General features: G+C 34.1%; 1 protein-coding gene across 1 annotated transcript; it reads right to left on the reverse strand.

Annotated features, from left to right (window-relative positions):
* Positions 1–247: 247 nt before the first annotated feature.
* Positions 248–7,047, reverse strand: LOC141659845 (uncharacterized). The gene is made up of 3 exons (XM_074466772.1): positions 6,948–7,047; positions 5,540–5,654; positions 248–2,075 (listed from the first exon to the last, which is right to left on the reverse strand). The coding sequence occupies exons 1-3, from the start codon at positions 7,045–7,047 to the stop codon at positions 248–250; spliced, it is 2,043 nt and encodes a 680-aa protein (XP_074322873.1).
* Positions 7,048–18,686: the final 11,639 nt, after the last annotated feature.

Raw genomic sequence — 18,686 nt, forward strand, 5'->3', positions numbered from 1 at the left:
TGCACATAATCTGAGAGATTCCTCGATTAGATAGCCTTCTGCCATTGAGGCCTCAGGCAGGGCCTTATTTCTAACATATGACTTCAACTTTCGTAGATATCTCTCAACAGAGTACATACACCTTGACGCAACTGGCCCACCAAGCCTAATTTTTTCAACCAGGTGAATCGGTAGATGGACCATTATATCAAAAAAAGCAGGGGGGAAATATCTGTTCTAACTCACAAAGAACCTCAACTATCTCAGTTTATAATCTTTCAAGATCTTCTATATCAATTTCTTTAGACCATATAACTTTGAAAAATGCACTCAATCTTATTAAAGGAATAGCAACATCTTTATGTAATGTTGTACTCACAGCCATTGGAAGTAAGTGATTCATCATAAAATGCGCATCATGGCTTTTATAACCTGCAATTTTTCTTTCTTTAACTTGCACATATCTCTTGATATTAGAACCACAATCTTGTGGTATTTTTGCATTTTTAAGTACTTGACAAAAGGTGCGCTTCTCTTCTATTGATATCCAAAAGAGTGCCTTTGGAACTATTCGTTTACCATCAGCAGATTCTTGAGGTTGAAGCTCTGGCATAATTCCAAGTTCTAACAAATCTTTACATGCATCTTCATGATCTTTATTTTTTTTGGGTAATGTAAGCAATGTTCCGAGAATGTTATCAAATAAATTCTTCTCTATATGCATTGTATCTAGATTATGTCGACATTTGACATACTTCCAGTAAGGCAGTTCATTGAAACAAGACTTTTTCCTCCAAGGATTGTCATCTTTAATTTTTTTTGATTGTTTTGTTCCCAAAGAGTTCTTGAAATCAGATAATAATACAGAAATTCCAGTCCCTGTTAAGCGAACAGGTGCACTTCTCTCCTCTTCCTTTCCATTAAAATTCTTTTTGTTATATCTCCAAGGGTGATCTTGCTCCAAAAATATACGAAAATCCCTGTAACAATGCTTTTTGCTGTACTTTAACCAAGTAGAAGGGGTTTCATAATGGCAACAAGGACATGTTGTCTTTCCTTTTGTGCTCCATCCTGAGAGCATTGTATAACCTGGGAAATCACTAATAGTTGAGTGTAGTGTTGCTCGCATGTTAAATATTTGATCACTTGAAGCATCATAAGTTTCAATTCCAGTTTCCCACAACTCTTTTAGCTCTTTCAATAATGGCTGCATATAGACATCAATTGCATTTTTTGGAGACTCGGGACCAGGAATAATGAGTGAAAGCATCAGAAATTCTGACTTCATATACATAGAATGAGGCAAGTTGTAATTGATGAGCATAACCGGCCATGTACTATGAAGAATTTTCATATTATTGAATGGATTAAAACCATCAGTTGCAAGTCCCAATCTCACATTATGAGGCTCTTGAGCAAACCTTGGAAATTTCTTATCAAAATCTTTCCAATCGGTACCATCAGCTGGATGTCTAAGAATCCCATCCTTTTTTCGCTCATTTTCATGCCATGTCATATAACGTGCAGTTTCTGAACACATAAAAAATCGCTGTAGCCGCTTCTTAATAGGAAAGTACCTTAGTACTTTTGTTAATATCTTACGAGAATTTTTTGTTCCAGTTGTGCTTTTCGATTTCCACCTCGAAGTATTGCAAATATGACAACTTGTATCATTAACACGTTCCTCCCAGTATAGCATACAATTATTTGGGCAAGCATCAATCTTCATATAATCAAGGCCCAACATTTTTAAATCGTTGCTTGCCTCACGAAATGACGTGGGTAATTTTGCATCTGGTATTAATGATCTTAATAACTCTAATAGGTCAGAAAAAGCAACATTACTTAACTTATGATCACACTTTAAAAGAAATAATCGTATTGCGAAGGCCAGTTTAGAAAAAGTCTTGCATCCTGGATATAATTCTTGTTGGCCCTCTTCGATTAAATTAAAAATCTTTTTTGTCTCCTCATTAGGTCCGCCTTTAAAAGTATCATGCAATAACCCATCCATATCATCACAAAATTGAAACTGGCCCCCACTGTCACCAGTTGGCTTTTCAACATTGCTGTCTGACTCTAAGTGTTTCTCAAATCTGGGCACAAAACCATCGCAAATGATATGTTCTCGTACTACATGTCTGTGGTACCAATAACGATATATGCACTTATGACATGGACAACAAATTTGATCTCCCTGCGCTTATGTAGCAAATGTTTTTTCCAGATAGTCATCAACTCCATTTTCATAATCATCCGACCATTTCGGAAAATTCCACCATTCTTTTTTTACATTATCCATGACCTAAAGTTAAAATTAATGCTAATGGAGAGTTTCAGAAACAAAATGTGAAACTTGACCCAGAACATAATTATTAAACCATTCACTGCATCCATAGTTTCTTAAATTAGAAAACATAGCACTATAAATAAGTATAACAAAACAGAACAACTATTATTTTGCAAATAAGTGACAACTAATCTCACGATAATGAAACTAATTTCAAATATAATACCCAAAATCCTAATAATTAATACTAATATATGGATAATATCTTAGTATCCAAAAAAATTTCACAAAAAAACAATTTTTTAATTAGGGTATTAGAGAATTTAAAGTTAAATTCATAAAATTAAAATGTAAATCTAACAATCGAGAAGATGTAATTCATGGAAAAGAACAATAACATCGTTAATTAGTTAACAAGATACCCAATCTCAATACAAATAAGTTTTCAAGATACGAATAGATAAGAAAAAAGAACAATACAAAAGGGATGGGGCTTACCTTAAAGTCTTCACAATATTGCTGAACCTGGATTTTGGCTCTTGAGCTTCAGTTTTGATTTTGAGTAGAGTTAGGTTTAGGTCTGAGAAGAGGAGAAATGAGGGGATGTTAAAATTGTGGTTTTAGCTAGCCAATTTTGGAAGATAAAAAGTGAAATGGGGCAACCCAGGAATATATTTTTCTCAGTAGGCGGTAACAATTTTCAAGACCAAATAATAAACCCGCCAAACGAAATACTTATGGCTCCCAAACCAAATTTTAAATATTTTTTTAATTCACATGTTACAATAGAATAATCATGTTACAATAGCTATGGGTCTATTGTAACATATAAAATAGAATGTAACGCTTTTAATATTATTGTTACAATATACCTTATATTTTGTAAATTTTATGCATGTGTTACAATAGGCCCCTATTTATGAAATCCGTTACAATTTTAGTGTTACAATAGGTCTTGAAATCTAGTAGTGTTGATTTGTTCGTTAATCAGAAGGCTCTGATACCAATTGTTAGGTCCCAATATGTTTGTAGAAGGGGGGTTGAATACAAACTATACCGTTTAATCGAATAAATGCGGAATAAAAAAGTGAAACAAAATTCAAGTTAAATAAAACTATTATTAAACTTGAAAGGTGTTATAACAACGGTATCGTTTACAAGGGATTAATCTCAAATAAATTATTCCAAATCTAGAATAAATTCGACATGAACTTTTTCTATTTTTGAAATAAAAAGATCAAATGCTAAAAGCAATTTGAGATTAAGTTCTAGGGATTTTTGATCCGCCAGATAGTTACACAAGAACAAGAGAAGGATTTCTAGTAATGTCCTGATATTTTGCAGTTGAAGATAATAAGTTTTCTGCTATTCTTTTTATTCTGTAATCTTCAGTTGGTTGAGATATTCAATTCTTCTGTTAAAAATCAGCTTCTGTACTTAAGTAATCAAACAACCACTTGATTTGTTGGCAAGACAATCCTTTTTATCTAGCAAGACAATCGGTGAGACTATTGATTGAACTGACAAGACTATTGGCAAGACAATCCTTTAAGCTGGAAAGACTATCGGCAAGACAATCTAAAAAGACTTGGAAAGACTTTCGGTATGACAATTGTCAAATATTTGTCTTGCTGAGTTAATTTTGAATATTAATTCAAAATCATTTCTGAAAAATGCATAATATTAATTCAGAATTAATTAATTTATTAATTCAATTAATCAATAAATTAATCTTTGCAGATATAATTTATTTTCTTAATTAAATTATATGACTTAATTAATTAATAGATAATTAATACTATTCTTGAACATCAACCCCTCTTCTAACAATCTTCTGAAAATCACTGAAACTTATGAATCCATTTCACCACTTCAATGTTGACACTCGATGTACTGTCTGGTTCATGAATGACTAACATCTGTGATGTTTCTTCATGTCTTGACTTTAATAACTTGATTTTCTTCAGATTAAATCCCTGTAAATATTTGATACCCTGACGAGATCTCTGTCACTTGATTAAATCCACAATCTTGATTTATATCACTGAGGCTTGATCAATTTCTTGAGCTTTTTCCAGTGAATTAAGTCCTCAAGTTTGTAGATGAACAATGTTACTTAATTCTTTGACATATGTTACTTAGTGAGATCTCTTTGACGATAGAACCACTATTTACTTGTTACATCCTTATTTGAGTTGAGTTAAATCCTCGAATAAACAAATAGGCTATGACATATGCCTCTCAAACTCTTATTTCATTCATCTTGCTTCCCCTTTTAATCTCCTTCTGTTCCTCCTTATTACCTCCATCAGAATTTTCATCATCAGTACTTAATAATGACAGCTATTTACATTTAGATTTAACAATTTTCTCCCCCTTTTTGGCATCATCACCAAGTAGCAGAGAAAGAATCAGCTCCATTGAATTCTGTACTTTAGTAAGTTGATCAGACATTTGAGCTTGATTAGCTTCCAATCTAGCTTGACTGGCTTCAATTGAAATTTATCTTGTAACTATTGGTGAAATTTGTTTCTGAATTTCCTGATGAGTAAGTAGCTTTGAAGCATTTAATGATTCTTTAATCTGATTGATTTGAGTAGTTGTTGCTTCATGAGCTGTGTGTAAGGATCTGACAACCAAAGTAGAGATGATTCAGCACATCAGGATTTGTAATCTTCTATTCTGCTATTTCCAGATGTTCAACTGCACTTGTTCTGGAAATAGTATATGTAGTATATTTCCAATAAGCATTCCCGATATTATCAGAATAATCATACTTCTTCTTATCATCTAACTATGTCATTTTCTAGTTGTCGAACATGCATAGTCATATCTTTCAGAAAGAAAAGATCATCCTCAAGATCTAACATAGCATTAGATACGTAAGTTTCTTTACCATCATTAGATTCTTCAATAGCAGCTGGATCTTGCACTAATTTCTAAATTTTATCTTTAGGTTTAGTATGCAGAATAAAATGAGATATTGATCCAGTGACTTCAGAAGCTTCAACACCTTCAGCGGTTATCTCCACATCTTCAAGTATTGTAGATAAATGAATTGGAGCTTCAATAACTTTCAGAACTTCAGTTCCTGTAACATGCTGTGGTGATTCTGAAATGGATGAATCTTTATGAATGGACTGTTGTGCTACTACACCTTCACCAACAACATGGATTATCTCATTTGATGGAATAGAAGAATGAATGGACTATTTTTCGACAAAAACATGGATTATCTTATGTGATGGAATAGTAGAATGTATGGACTACAAGAAAGTATCAGTAATTAGACTTGTAGGGGGATCAATAGCCTTTGATACATCAGAGTGTTCCTGAGATGCAACAGACTGCTGTTCAACATCTATTCCTTGAGTACTCTGAGCATCTGCAAACATGTAGCAAATTAAACTTAATCTCTCTATTTTATTTAAAATAGTCTCACTACTCCTCACACCACACATCTCATGACTTTTAATAGTCAGAGCTTCCTCACAAGGATTACGAAATCCTATCTCTCATCTACCTCTCCTTTTTCCAGGAAGGATCCCGCCTCTCTTAAATTCTGTTTTCTTTCAATCTTTTCACACATCTCACAGAAAAAGGCTCAGAAAGATTGTCCTACAGAAATAAGAGGTGGTTAAAGAAGGGTGATCTGTGATCATACAACTAGAGGTAGTTCTTTGTAAGGTCTAGATGTAATCATATCAACATGATTTATATCATGAAAAGCTTACTATAAATGCTAAAAGAACTAAATCAGTATTTAAATTAAATGCTGATAAAGTAATACCAGTATTTATACCTTGTGAATTCATAATTAGACTCACAGTAGATACTATGGTTATGACAGTTGTTGTTCATTAATAATGAGAACCTCCATTTGAATTAGAGAGGATTTGATTAGGTTACTATCATGTACCATGATCTCAAACCTTTGTTCTTCTTGCAAAGAACTAACACTTGAAATGTGTTTAATGAAAGCTATCACAAAGTCTTCAGTAAAAATTGATGAAACCTCTGTGTCTCTGTTAGTATCATCAAGATCTACCTCAGCAAGTAGTCTCTAACCAACTAAATATTATTTCTGAGTGGTGAACATAATTCAAAAATTATGACACTTGATTTTTGACAACATTTGAGAAAAGAATTAAAGTGTTTCAGTTGTAAGAAGAAATTTAAGATATTAGATATATAAAATTTGAGATTGAGTGTGGATAACTTTCTTGATCAGAAAAAGAAAGTTTCAAAAGAATTTGAATTGTAAGCAACACTCAAAGATTATAACTTTTAGTGATTAAGAATTAGATCTTTCTTAAATTTTATTCTCAACCAACATTTACTTCTTGTAGTGCTCAATCTGTACTGAAGTGTCATATGAACTCCAAACAGAGATTAGTTTATTCACATGCACTATGAAAAATGTCTGATATTTAGTATGCAGTACTGATTTAACATTCAACATTTAAGAACATATAAGCACACATACAAGAAATAAACAAGAGCTCATTTAATGAAGCAAAAGAAGATAATATATATTCATTCATTCATGAAAAGAAAAGTACAAGGCAGAAACAAGAAAAAAGTCCTAACAAGAACTAGACTATTCCTATAATCTATCCTAATTTTTTCTTCTTCATCTCTTCTTGCTTCTTGAGAGCTCAGCGGTGATAGATCCTACTCATTGTGCCTGCAAGAGAGATGATATTCTCTTGCAGCTCAAGAGCTTCAAGTCTCTGCTGCTTAGCCTCCTCTGCTAAGCGCTCATCTTCAAGAGTCATTTCTAACTAAAACAACTGGAGATCCAGTTGTTGATCACTAGAAAAATCCTAAAAAATGATGATGAAACCTCATAAGGACCAAAGATTTGATCGTTAATCTTAACTCTATATCCCCAGGGGTCATAATAGACACAACCCTCTTTGAACTTAAAGGTAGGGTAGTAGTTTCCTGCAATAGTATGAATGCAAAACGATCGTTGAGCTATGAACATTTGAGAAGATGAGGAGTTGTGTTCAAGAAGTCTTGAAAAATGAGTGTTTGAAGTGAAAGGTCAGTGAGAAGTGTTGAGGGTGAAGGGTTGTATTTATAGGAAAAAGTATGGAAACTGAAGAGACTCTTTGAATGACCATACAATAATTAGACATAATAAGCATACACGATTACGTGTATCTAGACAAGCAATAAGTAATCTCTCTCTTCATATTCCTATTCCCAATGTAAATACTCAAGTATCAACGGATTCTTGCATCAGTAGCTAACCCATTTAATCAATTAAAAGATATTCCACTCACTCACTGATTAATTAAAAATACTGTTAACAATTTATTTCGAATAAATTCAAAATAATGAAATGAAGTATAACAGTCAATCATGGTTTGACCATTATCAGTATTTTAATTATTCTATCAAGATTTATTAACTACTGAAATAAACTATTAGTCAAAACAAGTTCAACTAATAACAGAGTTTATAAGCATAATCAGTAGTTCAACATGCAATTTTCACATAAGATCATTTAGCACAGTTTGCATGTTATCATGGTATCAAGCATTTAGCATAAGAATCAGTATCTAACAATTACTGATAAATAATAAGATCTCATGCTTCAATAAATATCAGCATACTTAATTATCAGAGTTTGAGAACTGCCCTGAAATCATTCCCAATTCATTCACCAGTCTTGTGAATGTGGCTTTATAGAGAAGCTTGGTGAATATATCTGCTACTTGCTGATCTGTTGGAAAAAGATCAATTCCATTGTACCAGCTTTCACATTTTCCCTTATGAAATGGTATCTGATACTGATGTGCTTAGTCATAGAATGCTACACTGGATTTCCTGTCATTGCAATAGCACTTTGATTATCACAATATATAGGAATAGAAGAATAGTCTAACCCATAATCCAGCAGTTGATTCTTCATCCATAGAATCTGAGGACAACATCTTCCTGCAGTAATGTAATCTGCTTCTGCAGCTGAAGTGGGAATTGACTTTTGTTTCTTGTTGTACCAAGAAACTAATCCTCCTCCAAGAAATTGGCAGCTTCTAGAAGTACTTTTCCTGTCTATTTCGCATCCTGCAAAATCAGCATCTGAATATCCATTTAGCTTAAAGTCTGAATCTCTAGGATACCATAATCCCATATTCATAGTGCCTTTGAGATATTTGAAGATTCTCTTTACAGCAAAAAGATGAGGTTCTCTAGGGTCAGCTTGGAACCTTGCACAGAGACAGGTATCATACATGATATCAGGTCTACTAGCAGTCAGATATAGGAGTGAGCCAATCATACCTCTGTAGTTAGTTATATCTACTGAAGAACCAATATTTAAATCTAACTTGGTTGCAGTGGCCATAGGAGTTGATGCAGTTGAGCAGTCCTGCATTCTAAATCTTTTGAGTAAGTTCCTGGTGTATTTGGATTGATTTATGAAGATTCCTTCATTAGTCTGTTTGACTTGTAACCCCAGAAAGTAACCCAATTCTCCCATTATACTCATTTAATACCTGGACTGCATTAGCTTTGCAAATCTCTCACAGAGTTTATCATTAGTAGATCCAAAAATGATATCATCAACATATATTTGTACTAATAACAAGTCCTTACCATGGTATTTATAAAAGAGAGTTTTATCAATTGTACTTATTATGAAACCACTTTGTAGCAGAAATAGAGCAAGTGTTTCATAACAGGCCCTTGGAGCTTGCTTTAATCCATAGAATGCTTTATCCAGTAAGTAGACATGATCTGGATACTTTGGATCAATGAACCCTGGAGGCTGTTCAACATAAACTTCCTCTTCGAGTTCTCCATTTAAGAATGCACTCTTCACATCCATTTGGAACACCTTAAACTTCTTGTGAGCAGCATAGGCAAGAAAGATCCTTATTGCCTCTATCCTTGCAACTGGAGCAAATGTCTCATCATAATCAATGCCTTCTTGTTGTGAGTAACCCTTTGCAACCAGTCTTGCTTTGTTCCTTGTAACAATGCCCTCACTGTCAGTTTTGTTTCTGAACACCCATTTTGTGCCAACTACAGATCTGTTCTTTGGTCTTGGCACAAGAGTCCAGACTTTGTTCCTTTCAAATTTATTGAGCTCTTCTTACATTGCTGTCACCCACACATCATCTTGTAGAGCTTCTTCAACCTTCTTAGGTTCAGTTTGAGATAGAAAAGAATGGTAGAGACATTCATTCTAAGTGGTTTTTCTTGTTCTTACACCACTGTCAGGGTTTCCAATGATCAAGTCAGGTGTGTGTGACTTGGACCATTTTCTTGCTGATGGAAGTTGACTCCTAGAAGAAGAACCTCCCCCTTGATACATGAATTATCTGTTATTTCTTTGAGTAGTACCACTGGTGTTTCCTGATGTTCCCCCTGAATCAGTGTTCCAATAGTTATCAGCATTTGACTCATCAGAGTTTGAGGAAGATGAGTCTGATGATCCTGATGTTCCTTGAGTTGTATCACTCACAGTAGTCTATGGATTTGAGTCATGTTGCTCCCCCTCAACATATGCTTCAGTGTCAGAAGAATTTCCATTATTCTATAGAACTTCAGAGTTTTGAGTGATATCGGGACTTATTGTATCAGAGTCAGGATTTAAAACTTCAGCATGAGGTACTTCATTTTCAAATCTCAACCTGTCATGGTCATCTGCATCTTCTAGACCTGTTATCTTTTTTCATCAAAAGATACATGTATAGACTCCATGACTGTTCTTATTCTTAGATTGTAAACTCTGAAGGCTTTTGTAGTCAACGAATATCCTACAAATATTCCTTCATCAGCTTTTAGATCAAACTTGGTAAGCTGCTCCGGATGAGTTTTGAGAATAAAACACTTACAACCAAATATATGAAAGTATTTAAAATTTTGCTTCTTCCCTTTCACCATCTCGAATGGTTTCTTTCCATGCTTGTTGATCAATGTTGCATTTTTTGTAAAACAAGTAGTTTGTATAGCCTCATCCCAGAATTAGGTAGGCAGCCTTGCTTCTTCTAGCATGGTTCTTGCAGCTTCTATCAGAGTTCTATTCTTTCTTTCAACAACTCCAATTTGTTATGGAGTTCTAGGAGAAGAAAACTCTTGTTTTATCCCCTTGAGTTTGCAGAACTCTTCCATAGAGCTATTCTTGAATTCAATTCCATTATCACTTCTGATGATCTTCACTTTGTATGTTGATCCTTTCTCCAGCTCCCTCACATGATCAAGAAGAATGGATGGAGATTCATTTTTGGTGTGAAAAAAGTACACCCATGTGCATCTTGTAAATTCATCAACAATCACAAGTGCATACCTCTTCTTGGCAATAGACATAACATTCACTTGACCAAAGAGATCAACATAAAGTAGATGATATGGTTCAAGAATTGAGTATTCAGTTTTACTCTTGAAAGATGTCTTTCTTTATTTGGCTTTCTGGCATGATTCACATAAGCCATCAGGAGTAAATACTGTATTTGGAAATCCTCTTACAAGATTTTCCTCACAAGTTCATTGATGTTGTTGAAGTTGAGATGAGAAAGTCTTTTATGCCAGTTCCAGCTGTCTTCCAAAGATGCTCTACTTAGTAGACAAACTTCTGAGTCATCAGTTCTTGTGGAGACCCTGGCTTCATACAAATAACCATGTCTCACACCATTCAATGTGATCTTTCCATCAGACTTACTGTCAATTTCACAATGCTCATTATAAAAATTGGGATGGTAATCTCTGTCGCAGATTTGACTCACACTGATCAGATTATGCTTGAGTCCTGCACTCAGAGCTACATTTTCAATGATGACATTTCTAACTTTGATTTTTCCATATCCCAAGATTTTTCCTAAGTTGCCATCTCCATAAGAAATGCCTGGGCCAGCCTGTATTCAGTAATTTGAATCAGTTAGTGTTTTTAAGGACCCGGACTTGCTTGGATCCTTTGGCCTTTTTATGTTTGTTAACATATGCAGCAGAAGACTTCATATCAGAGTTTATGTTAACATTCTTACTATCAGTATTTATACATGCAGAAACAGATTTTGCTTTAACTAAAGAGAGTTTCAGTTTATAAAAATCGTAATACAAACTGTGATATTCTTTACATGTATAAATAGAATGCCAAACACTTACACAATGAAAACAAGGGTTTTGTGGTTTATATCTAGCTATTTTATTCCTAAACTCTGGTTTAAAAGGAACAACTTTTATCTCTTTATTCTTCCTACAAGAATTAGCAAGATGATTAGTGCTACCATAGTTTGAACAAGTCTTTCTAGGTGTATTAAGTGGGGTTACATAGTTTCCATTCTTATTAACACCTATCTTGCCATTTCTATTTTTCCTAGACCTTTTTCTCTTCTCTTTTATGTGTAAATCTTTCAAATTTTGCTTAAGCTATTTCTGAGTCATTGAACCAATATTTACTGAGTTGGTGTGAACTTGTTCACTCTTTTCAGTCTTTAAGTTTGATCTAGGTGCTGAGATAGTACCTTCCTCATGAATAGATTTAACATTATTAGCATTTGGATTAAACTTAATGGTCTTTAATTGAACCTTGTTCAATTTGACCAGACTATCAGTTTTTATTGGTTCGGTTTTCTCAGTTTTTTCTCCACTTTTCTTATCAGAATTAGATCTAGCTGAATATCCTAATCCTAGATCCCCAACAATCCTTTTCTAAGAATTCCCGAGTTGTATTTCCTGGGTTAGTCCAAAGTCTAATGACTTCTCTTTCTTTAGCTAACTCCATTTCTTGATAAACATGTTTTTCTAACAATTTTTCTTTAACATAAACAACACTATATCTTTCTTTATGAAATTTTAGCATGGAAAGAAACTTAGTTTCTAGGTAATTATTCCTTTTCTTAAGCACAGAGTTTTCACTCTTGATCCTATTATTTTCTAAGGTATGATCCCTAAAACTAACATGCAGAGTCTTAAGAAATAATCTTAATTCATAGATATCATCAGTATCAAATGCAAGAGTAGACTGAGGTACCTTTAATTCAGCAGTGTTGGTCTCAGCATCAGCATTTGCCATGAGAGCATAATTGATTCCATCATCCGAGTCTGCTGAATCATCCCAGTTTCTCTTTTTTGAGATCAAAGCTTGTTTTTTCTCAGCTCTGGGTTTTCTGCAGTCAGCTGTAAAGTGTCCAATTTCATCACAGTTGTAACATCTCTCTTTTAACTTGTCAGGTTTTCCAGATTTAGCTTCCTTCCAATCAGTATCTCTTATGTTGTTCCTCTTATCAGAGTTTGAGGAACTGGAGCCTTTTCTGGAAAATCTTCTCCCTTTATTGAAGTTTCTGTAGACCATCTTCTTGAAACTTTTAACCATTAGGGCAGCCATTTGATCCATATCTTCATTTTTGTTATGATCACTATTAGTATCTGATTCAGTGTCAGGATCTGAGTCATCATCAGAATTTGATGATTCAGTATCTGACTTAGCAATCATGGCTTTCCCTTTGGAGTAGTTTTTCCTCCTAGTTTTCTCCTTTGGCTTCTCTTCAACTTTGAGTGCAGCTGGTCTAGGTTTTGATCCTTTCCTCTTGCTCCTTTGCTCCATCTCTAGTTCATGAGTTTTCACAACTCCATAAATCTCATCTAGAGGTGTGATATCGAGTTGATAGTTATCCCCGATCGATGTGAATTTAAAGTCCCACTTTTAGGAAGAGCAAGTAGGAAATTCAAGTTTGAGTCTTCCAAATCATATTCTTTATTGACAAGGGATAAGCCATTCAGCAACTTCTGAAATCTGTCATAGATCTCAGTTAGGGATTCATTGTCTCTTGAGTCAAAGTGCTCATATTCTTGAGTAAGCACTGTCCTCCATTTTTTCTTGATAGCAGTTGTACCCTGACACTTTACTTTTAAAGAATCCCATATCTCTTTTGTTATTTTACATCCAATGACTCTATTGGACATAACACTATCAAGACTGATGTGCATGATATGTCTAACCTTAGCATCCTTCATGATTGATAAGATATCTTTAAGAGTGTAGTCCTTCCTGTCTTTGTCTATCATCTTCTATGGTTCTCCTACAACCGAAACAGCTACCTTCATTGGTTTATGAGGACCATCAGATCCTGCTTAAGTATTCAGGATCTGTGGCTTCCAAACACATGGCCATCATGACTTTCCAGATTGGATATTCATGCACTTTCAGGATGGGCACCTTGATTGCTTTAAACCTACTCATGTTGCTGCTTATCAGTGATGTGGCTGGGGGTTGTGGCTTCGGAACCAGATTCTATGTTTCTTCTTCTCCTTTGTGTGACATGGTTGATCAATCTTCAGATCTTAAACTATTTGTACATTAATAGCAAGCTCTGATACCAATTGTTAGACCATTAATCAACTGTAGAGGGGGGTGAATATAGTTAATTCGATCAACTAGACAAAGCTTCAACAGAATCAAACAGTTTTTATATCAATATTATAAAAACTTATTACACAAGTACTCTCTCGAAAGGATGAACAAATATCCTTGAGAGCTGCTACGTTATGCGAAAGATATAATAATATCGCAATGCATATAGCATAAACCTAAACTATGCTTTATATAGAGCACAACTACCAATGTATAAGGAATCATATACTATTAACAACAAGGAAACCTATGAAGGGATTCGAGCACATAAACGCAACGGAAATAGTAATTAAAAACGTGAAAAATTAGAATTTTCGAAATCCACCGCAGGATCCATGCAAAAAATAGATATTTAATTCATAAATCAGATTGTTTACCTTAAGAAGCTTTATAAATTGGTTGACTAATGGAGATCCAAAGCTTGTTCAATCACCACGCATCCCGCTCTCGCGATCTACGCTCTATCGGTATCCACACGAATGCTTGAACTCAAGGATTGGATGTGTACTAGCACAAACTCGTTTCTTCTTGATCTCTCCATTTTCTCTCTTGGTGGCTAGGGTTCTAGTAAAAGTCCTGCTTACAAAATCAGCCACACAAGAGATATTATATAGAGAGTAGAAAAAGAATTATAAATCTTAACTAATTAGGAGTTATGATTAATTTGAAATTCCTATTTGTATAATAATTAAGCCATACTTAATTATTTAACAAATGAATTTCATAATTAATATTAGTAAATTCGAATATCAATATTTATCTAATTAATTAAGTCATACTTAATTAATATTATAAATAATTCGAATTACTTTAATATAATTTAAATCTAATTTAAATTTAATCATTCAAGCATTCTTCGTGTGTGACCCTATATGTTATTATTACGTTGGCAACGAATTTTAAATCTAATTTAAAATTGTAAACAATGAGTGGCATCTAGTAATACATCATTTCCACCCAATTAATAATAATTGAATCGGTGATCGATTAAACCTTTCGTGAATAATGTACAATGTAATATAATCCCTTTAACCAAATATTATAGATTAAACTAGATGCATGTAATGTGTCATACTCATCAATGTTTAATCCAGGTTTCCTTGATCAAGTAGTAGACTATCATATCAAATCAACATTTGAGCGTGGATACGCATTTCATAGTCTAGCTCACACAAGAGACCAATAATATCACTCCTAAAATAGGAGGGTTAAATTCCATCTAGATCATTCATATTTCTCATACGATTCATAATATACCCAATGTCCACTTTTATCATTACCCGGTCAAGGATAACTTTTTATGAAATCAATGTATATTAATTCTCGTATAGAAATATAATGACTTCAGGTCTAAGGACCATTACATCATTATCACTGTGAGAATTACTTATGACACAACAGACATATAGAATCTCACATTGGGTCTGTCCAGCACCATGTACATATACATCTGCCTGTGTTTTTGACTCTAGTATCACTATACCTATGATCAATGAGATGTGATCATCAGTCAACAAACACACCAGTCTTAATACATTATTATTGTCCCATAATAATAATACTCAACTAGGGACCTTTAGAAATATTGATACTATTCTCATAATCTCATTTCTAAGTCACGTACTTAGAGATATAAAATTGCATATCATATTCCAAGGACATTTATTAATCTAACATTTATATCGTAGTAAATTAAGAATTAATAAATTATAAAGGGAATAATCGATAGAACATAAACATTAATAATCCTAATTTCTTAAACTAAAACATCATAGTGTTGTCTCTAGGGCACAAACACTAACAATCTCCCACTTGCACTAGAGCCAATCACCCATGTATCTAATATTCATGGAACTAGTATGACCATCGTACTTCTGCTGCGACAAAGCCTTAGTCAGTGGGTCTACAACACTATCATAATATGCACTTTACATTTATATCTCCTTAATCATTAATCTCATTAATAAGGCGATATTGCCTAATGACATGCCTAAACAGTCTTCATGGTTGTTTCAAAAAAAATATCAATATATTCGGCTTCCAAAGAATCATCAATGTTCTTAATGTGAACTATTCAAGCTAACATCAATTATATTTAGACAAAACACAAAATAGATATAAACTCGTAATCATCCTTGTTTATCCAAAAATTAGGTTCAGAAACTAGTGTCAGTGTAACCCTTTACAACCAATTCCCTATCTTCTCCATATACCAAAAATAAATCTTTAGTCCTCTTTAAGTACTTAAGAATATTCTTGAAAACTTTCCAGTGACCCTCACCTGTATTAGACTGGTATCTGATCTTCATGCTCAAAGCATATGAAACATCAGGATAAATACATATCATTGTACACATTATAGATCCAATTACTGACGCATCTGGAACTTTCTCAAACGGCCCTTATTATCTAATGATTTAAGGGCAGTTATCTTTTTAGATCACTATCCCATGAGATATCGAAACATATCCTTTTTTTGTCTCCTGCATCCTAAAATGATGTAATATTTTATCAATGTATGTACTCCAACTAGGTCGATTAATCTTTCAATCTATCTCTATAGATCTTGATCCCTAATATATAGGTAACATCGCCTAAGTCTTTCACCGAGAAACTATTTCTCAACCAAGTCTTAACAGCCTGTAGAGAAAGTATGCCAATCATTATTTGTTATATGTCATCTACATGTAATACTAGGAATGTCACATGGCTCCCACTAACCTTCTTGTAAACACATGGTTCATCTCCATTTTGAATAAAGCCAAACTCTTTGATCGTTTCATCAAAATGAATATTCATTCTCCTTGAGGCTTGCTTCAATCTATAAATATATAGAAGCAACTTACAAACTATCTTAGCAAATTTTGGATCGACAAAACCCTCAGGTTGTATCATATATACATCCTTTTTAAGGCTCCCATATAAGAAAGTAGTTTTGACATCCATTTGCCAAATCTCATAGTCAAAGTAAGCAACTAATGCTAACAAAATCCTGATGGACTTGACCATAGTAACCGGTGGAAAAGTCTCATCATAGTCTATACCATGAATTTGTTTGAACCTTTTTTGCCACTAGTTGCGTCTTATAGGTCTGTAATTTACCATCCATGTCAGTTTTCTTCTTGAAAACCCACTTGCACCCTATAGGTTTTATCCCTTCAAGTGGATCAACTAAAGTCAATACTTTATTTTGATACATGGATTCCATCGCGGATTTCATGGCCTCTAGCCATCTCTCGGAGTCTGAACTGTTCATATCATCTTGGTAGGTGAGAGGCTTATCATTATCCGTAAGCATCACATCACCATCTTGAGTCAAAAGAAATTCATAATTTCTCCCGGGCTCATGGTGAATCCTACTAGATCTACGAATAACCTGTGTTTCTTGGACATGATTACTTTCAACATTTTGATGTACATCCTGATCTTATTCCAACTCTGGTTCAATGTTATCATGTGGTTCTCGATCTTCATCGAGATGTATTATCCTCCCACTGATTTTCTTAGAAAGTAGTTCTCCCTCAAGAAATACAGTGGCCCGAGCAACAAACACTTTGTTCTTGGAAGGATTATAAAAACTATACCCTAGTCTCACTCGGTATCCCACAAATTAGCATCTATCTAATTTTGGTCCAAGCTTGTTAGAGGCTAAACATTTTACAAACACTTCACATCCCCAAATTTTCATAAATAACATGCTATGACATTTATCACTCTATATCTCATACGGAGTATTTTGAACCGCTTTAGTCGGAACTTGGTTAAGTGTATATGCAGCCGTTTCGAAAGCATAACCCCATAAACCGAATGGAAGATCCGCTTGACTCATCATCGATCGCACTATGTCCAACAAGGTACGATTTCTCCTCTCAGAATCTCTATTCCATTGAGGTGTTTCAGAAGGAGTAAGTTGTGATACAATATCACACTCCTTCAAGAAACTCTTAAAATTGAGGCTTAAGTATTCTCCTCCACGATCTGATCGTAGAACTTTTATACTTTCCTCTGTTTGCTTTTCTACTTCAACCTTATATTCTTTGAACATTTCAAAAGAATCAAATTTGTTCTTCATAAAAAATACATTTCCATACCTACTGAAGTCAACAGTAAATGTTATGAAGTAGTAAAAGCTACCCCTTGCCATCGTACACATTCGACCACATACATTATTATGTATAAGTCCTAATCGTGTGGTGGCCCTTTCACCTGATCATGTAAAAGAAGCTTTAGTCATTTTTCCAATGAGACAAAGTTCGCATCTTCCGTATGATTCAAAATCAAACTTATCCAAGTATTCATCTATCTGTAACTCAGAAATGCGTTTCTCATTAATATGGCTTAAATACAATGCTAGAGGTAATGTTTGATTTGAGTCATCTTAGAACATATAAATTGTTAAATAATTGTGCAACATTATAAGCCTTATCATTAAAATAGAATAAACAACTATTGTTTATTTAATTAAAATGAAAATCTTTCTTGTCCTGACAAGAAATTGGTTTAATGTATCCCCTAAAGGCAGGCACGTAATAACAATTTATCAAGTTCTCAATCTCGCCTATATGGGCAAAATTAGGTATCGAGTTCCTTCAACTAGAGCAACAACTTTTGCTCCAATTCTAATCCGATACCTGAAGCTTGACCATTGCTCGTCTTCTTCTTTAGATCTTCCAAACAAGCTCGACAATTTAACTTCCAATCATCCAGTTATTTCCACAGAAATGACAATCATCTCATTTAGCAACACCACTTTCAGGCTTCAAAAGCCCTTTGGGACTGGACTTTAGTTTGGCACCGAATAAGACCAAATCTTCACCTTGCCTGTCCACTCATTTCCCATTTGCATTCCATGTGTACATCATCAATATGGACGTAATTCATGCCTTTACCGTGTTATTTTCAGCAATTCTAAACATGCTTAACAACTCAATGGGTGTTCTGTCTATCTCATTCCTTTTGTTCTTAACAAACTAAGAATAGAAGTCGTTCAAAGATTGTTTGATCAAATCCAGCTGAGTCTCTAAACCTATCATCTTTAGAATATGTGGT

This window comes from Apium graveolens, chromosome 5 (assembly GCF_009905375.1).
Source record: "Apium graveolens cultivar Ventura chromosome 5, ASM990537v1, whole genome shotgun sequence".
Lineage (NCBI taxonomy): Eukaryota > Viridiplantae > Streptophyta > Magnoliopsida > Apiales > Apiaceae > Apium > Apium graveolens.

What these genes read in the sequence shown, in the direction of transcription:
- LOC141659845 (XM_074466772.1), bottom strand. Translation starts at nt 7,047, where the DNA reads ATGACTCTTGAAGATGAGCGCTTAGCAGAGGAGGCTAAGCAGCAGAGA. An exon ending in CTCTCTTGCAGGCACAATGA is followed by an intron (nt 5,655 to 6,947) that starts GTAGGATCTATC and finishes ACATGTTTGCAG; the next exon opens with ATGCTCAGAGTACTCAAGGA. An exon ending in CTAATTACTGATACTTTCTT is followed by an intron (nt 2,076 to 5,539) that starts GTAGTCCATACA and finishes TTTTGTGCCCAG; the next exon opens with ATTTGAGAAACACTTAGAGT.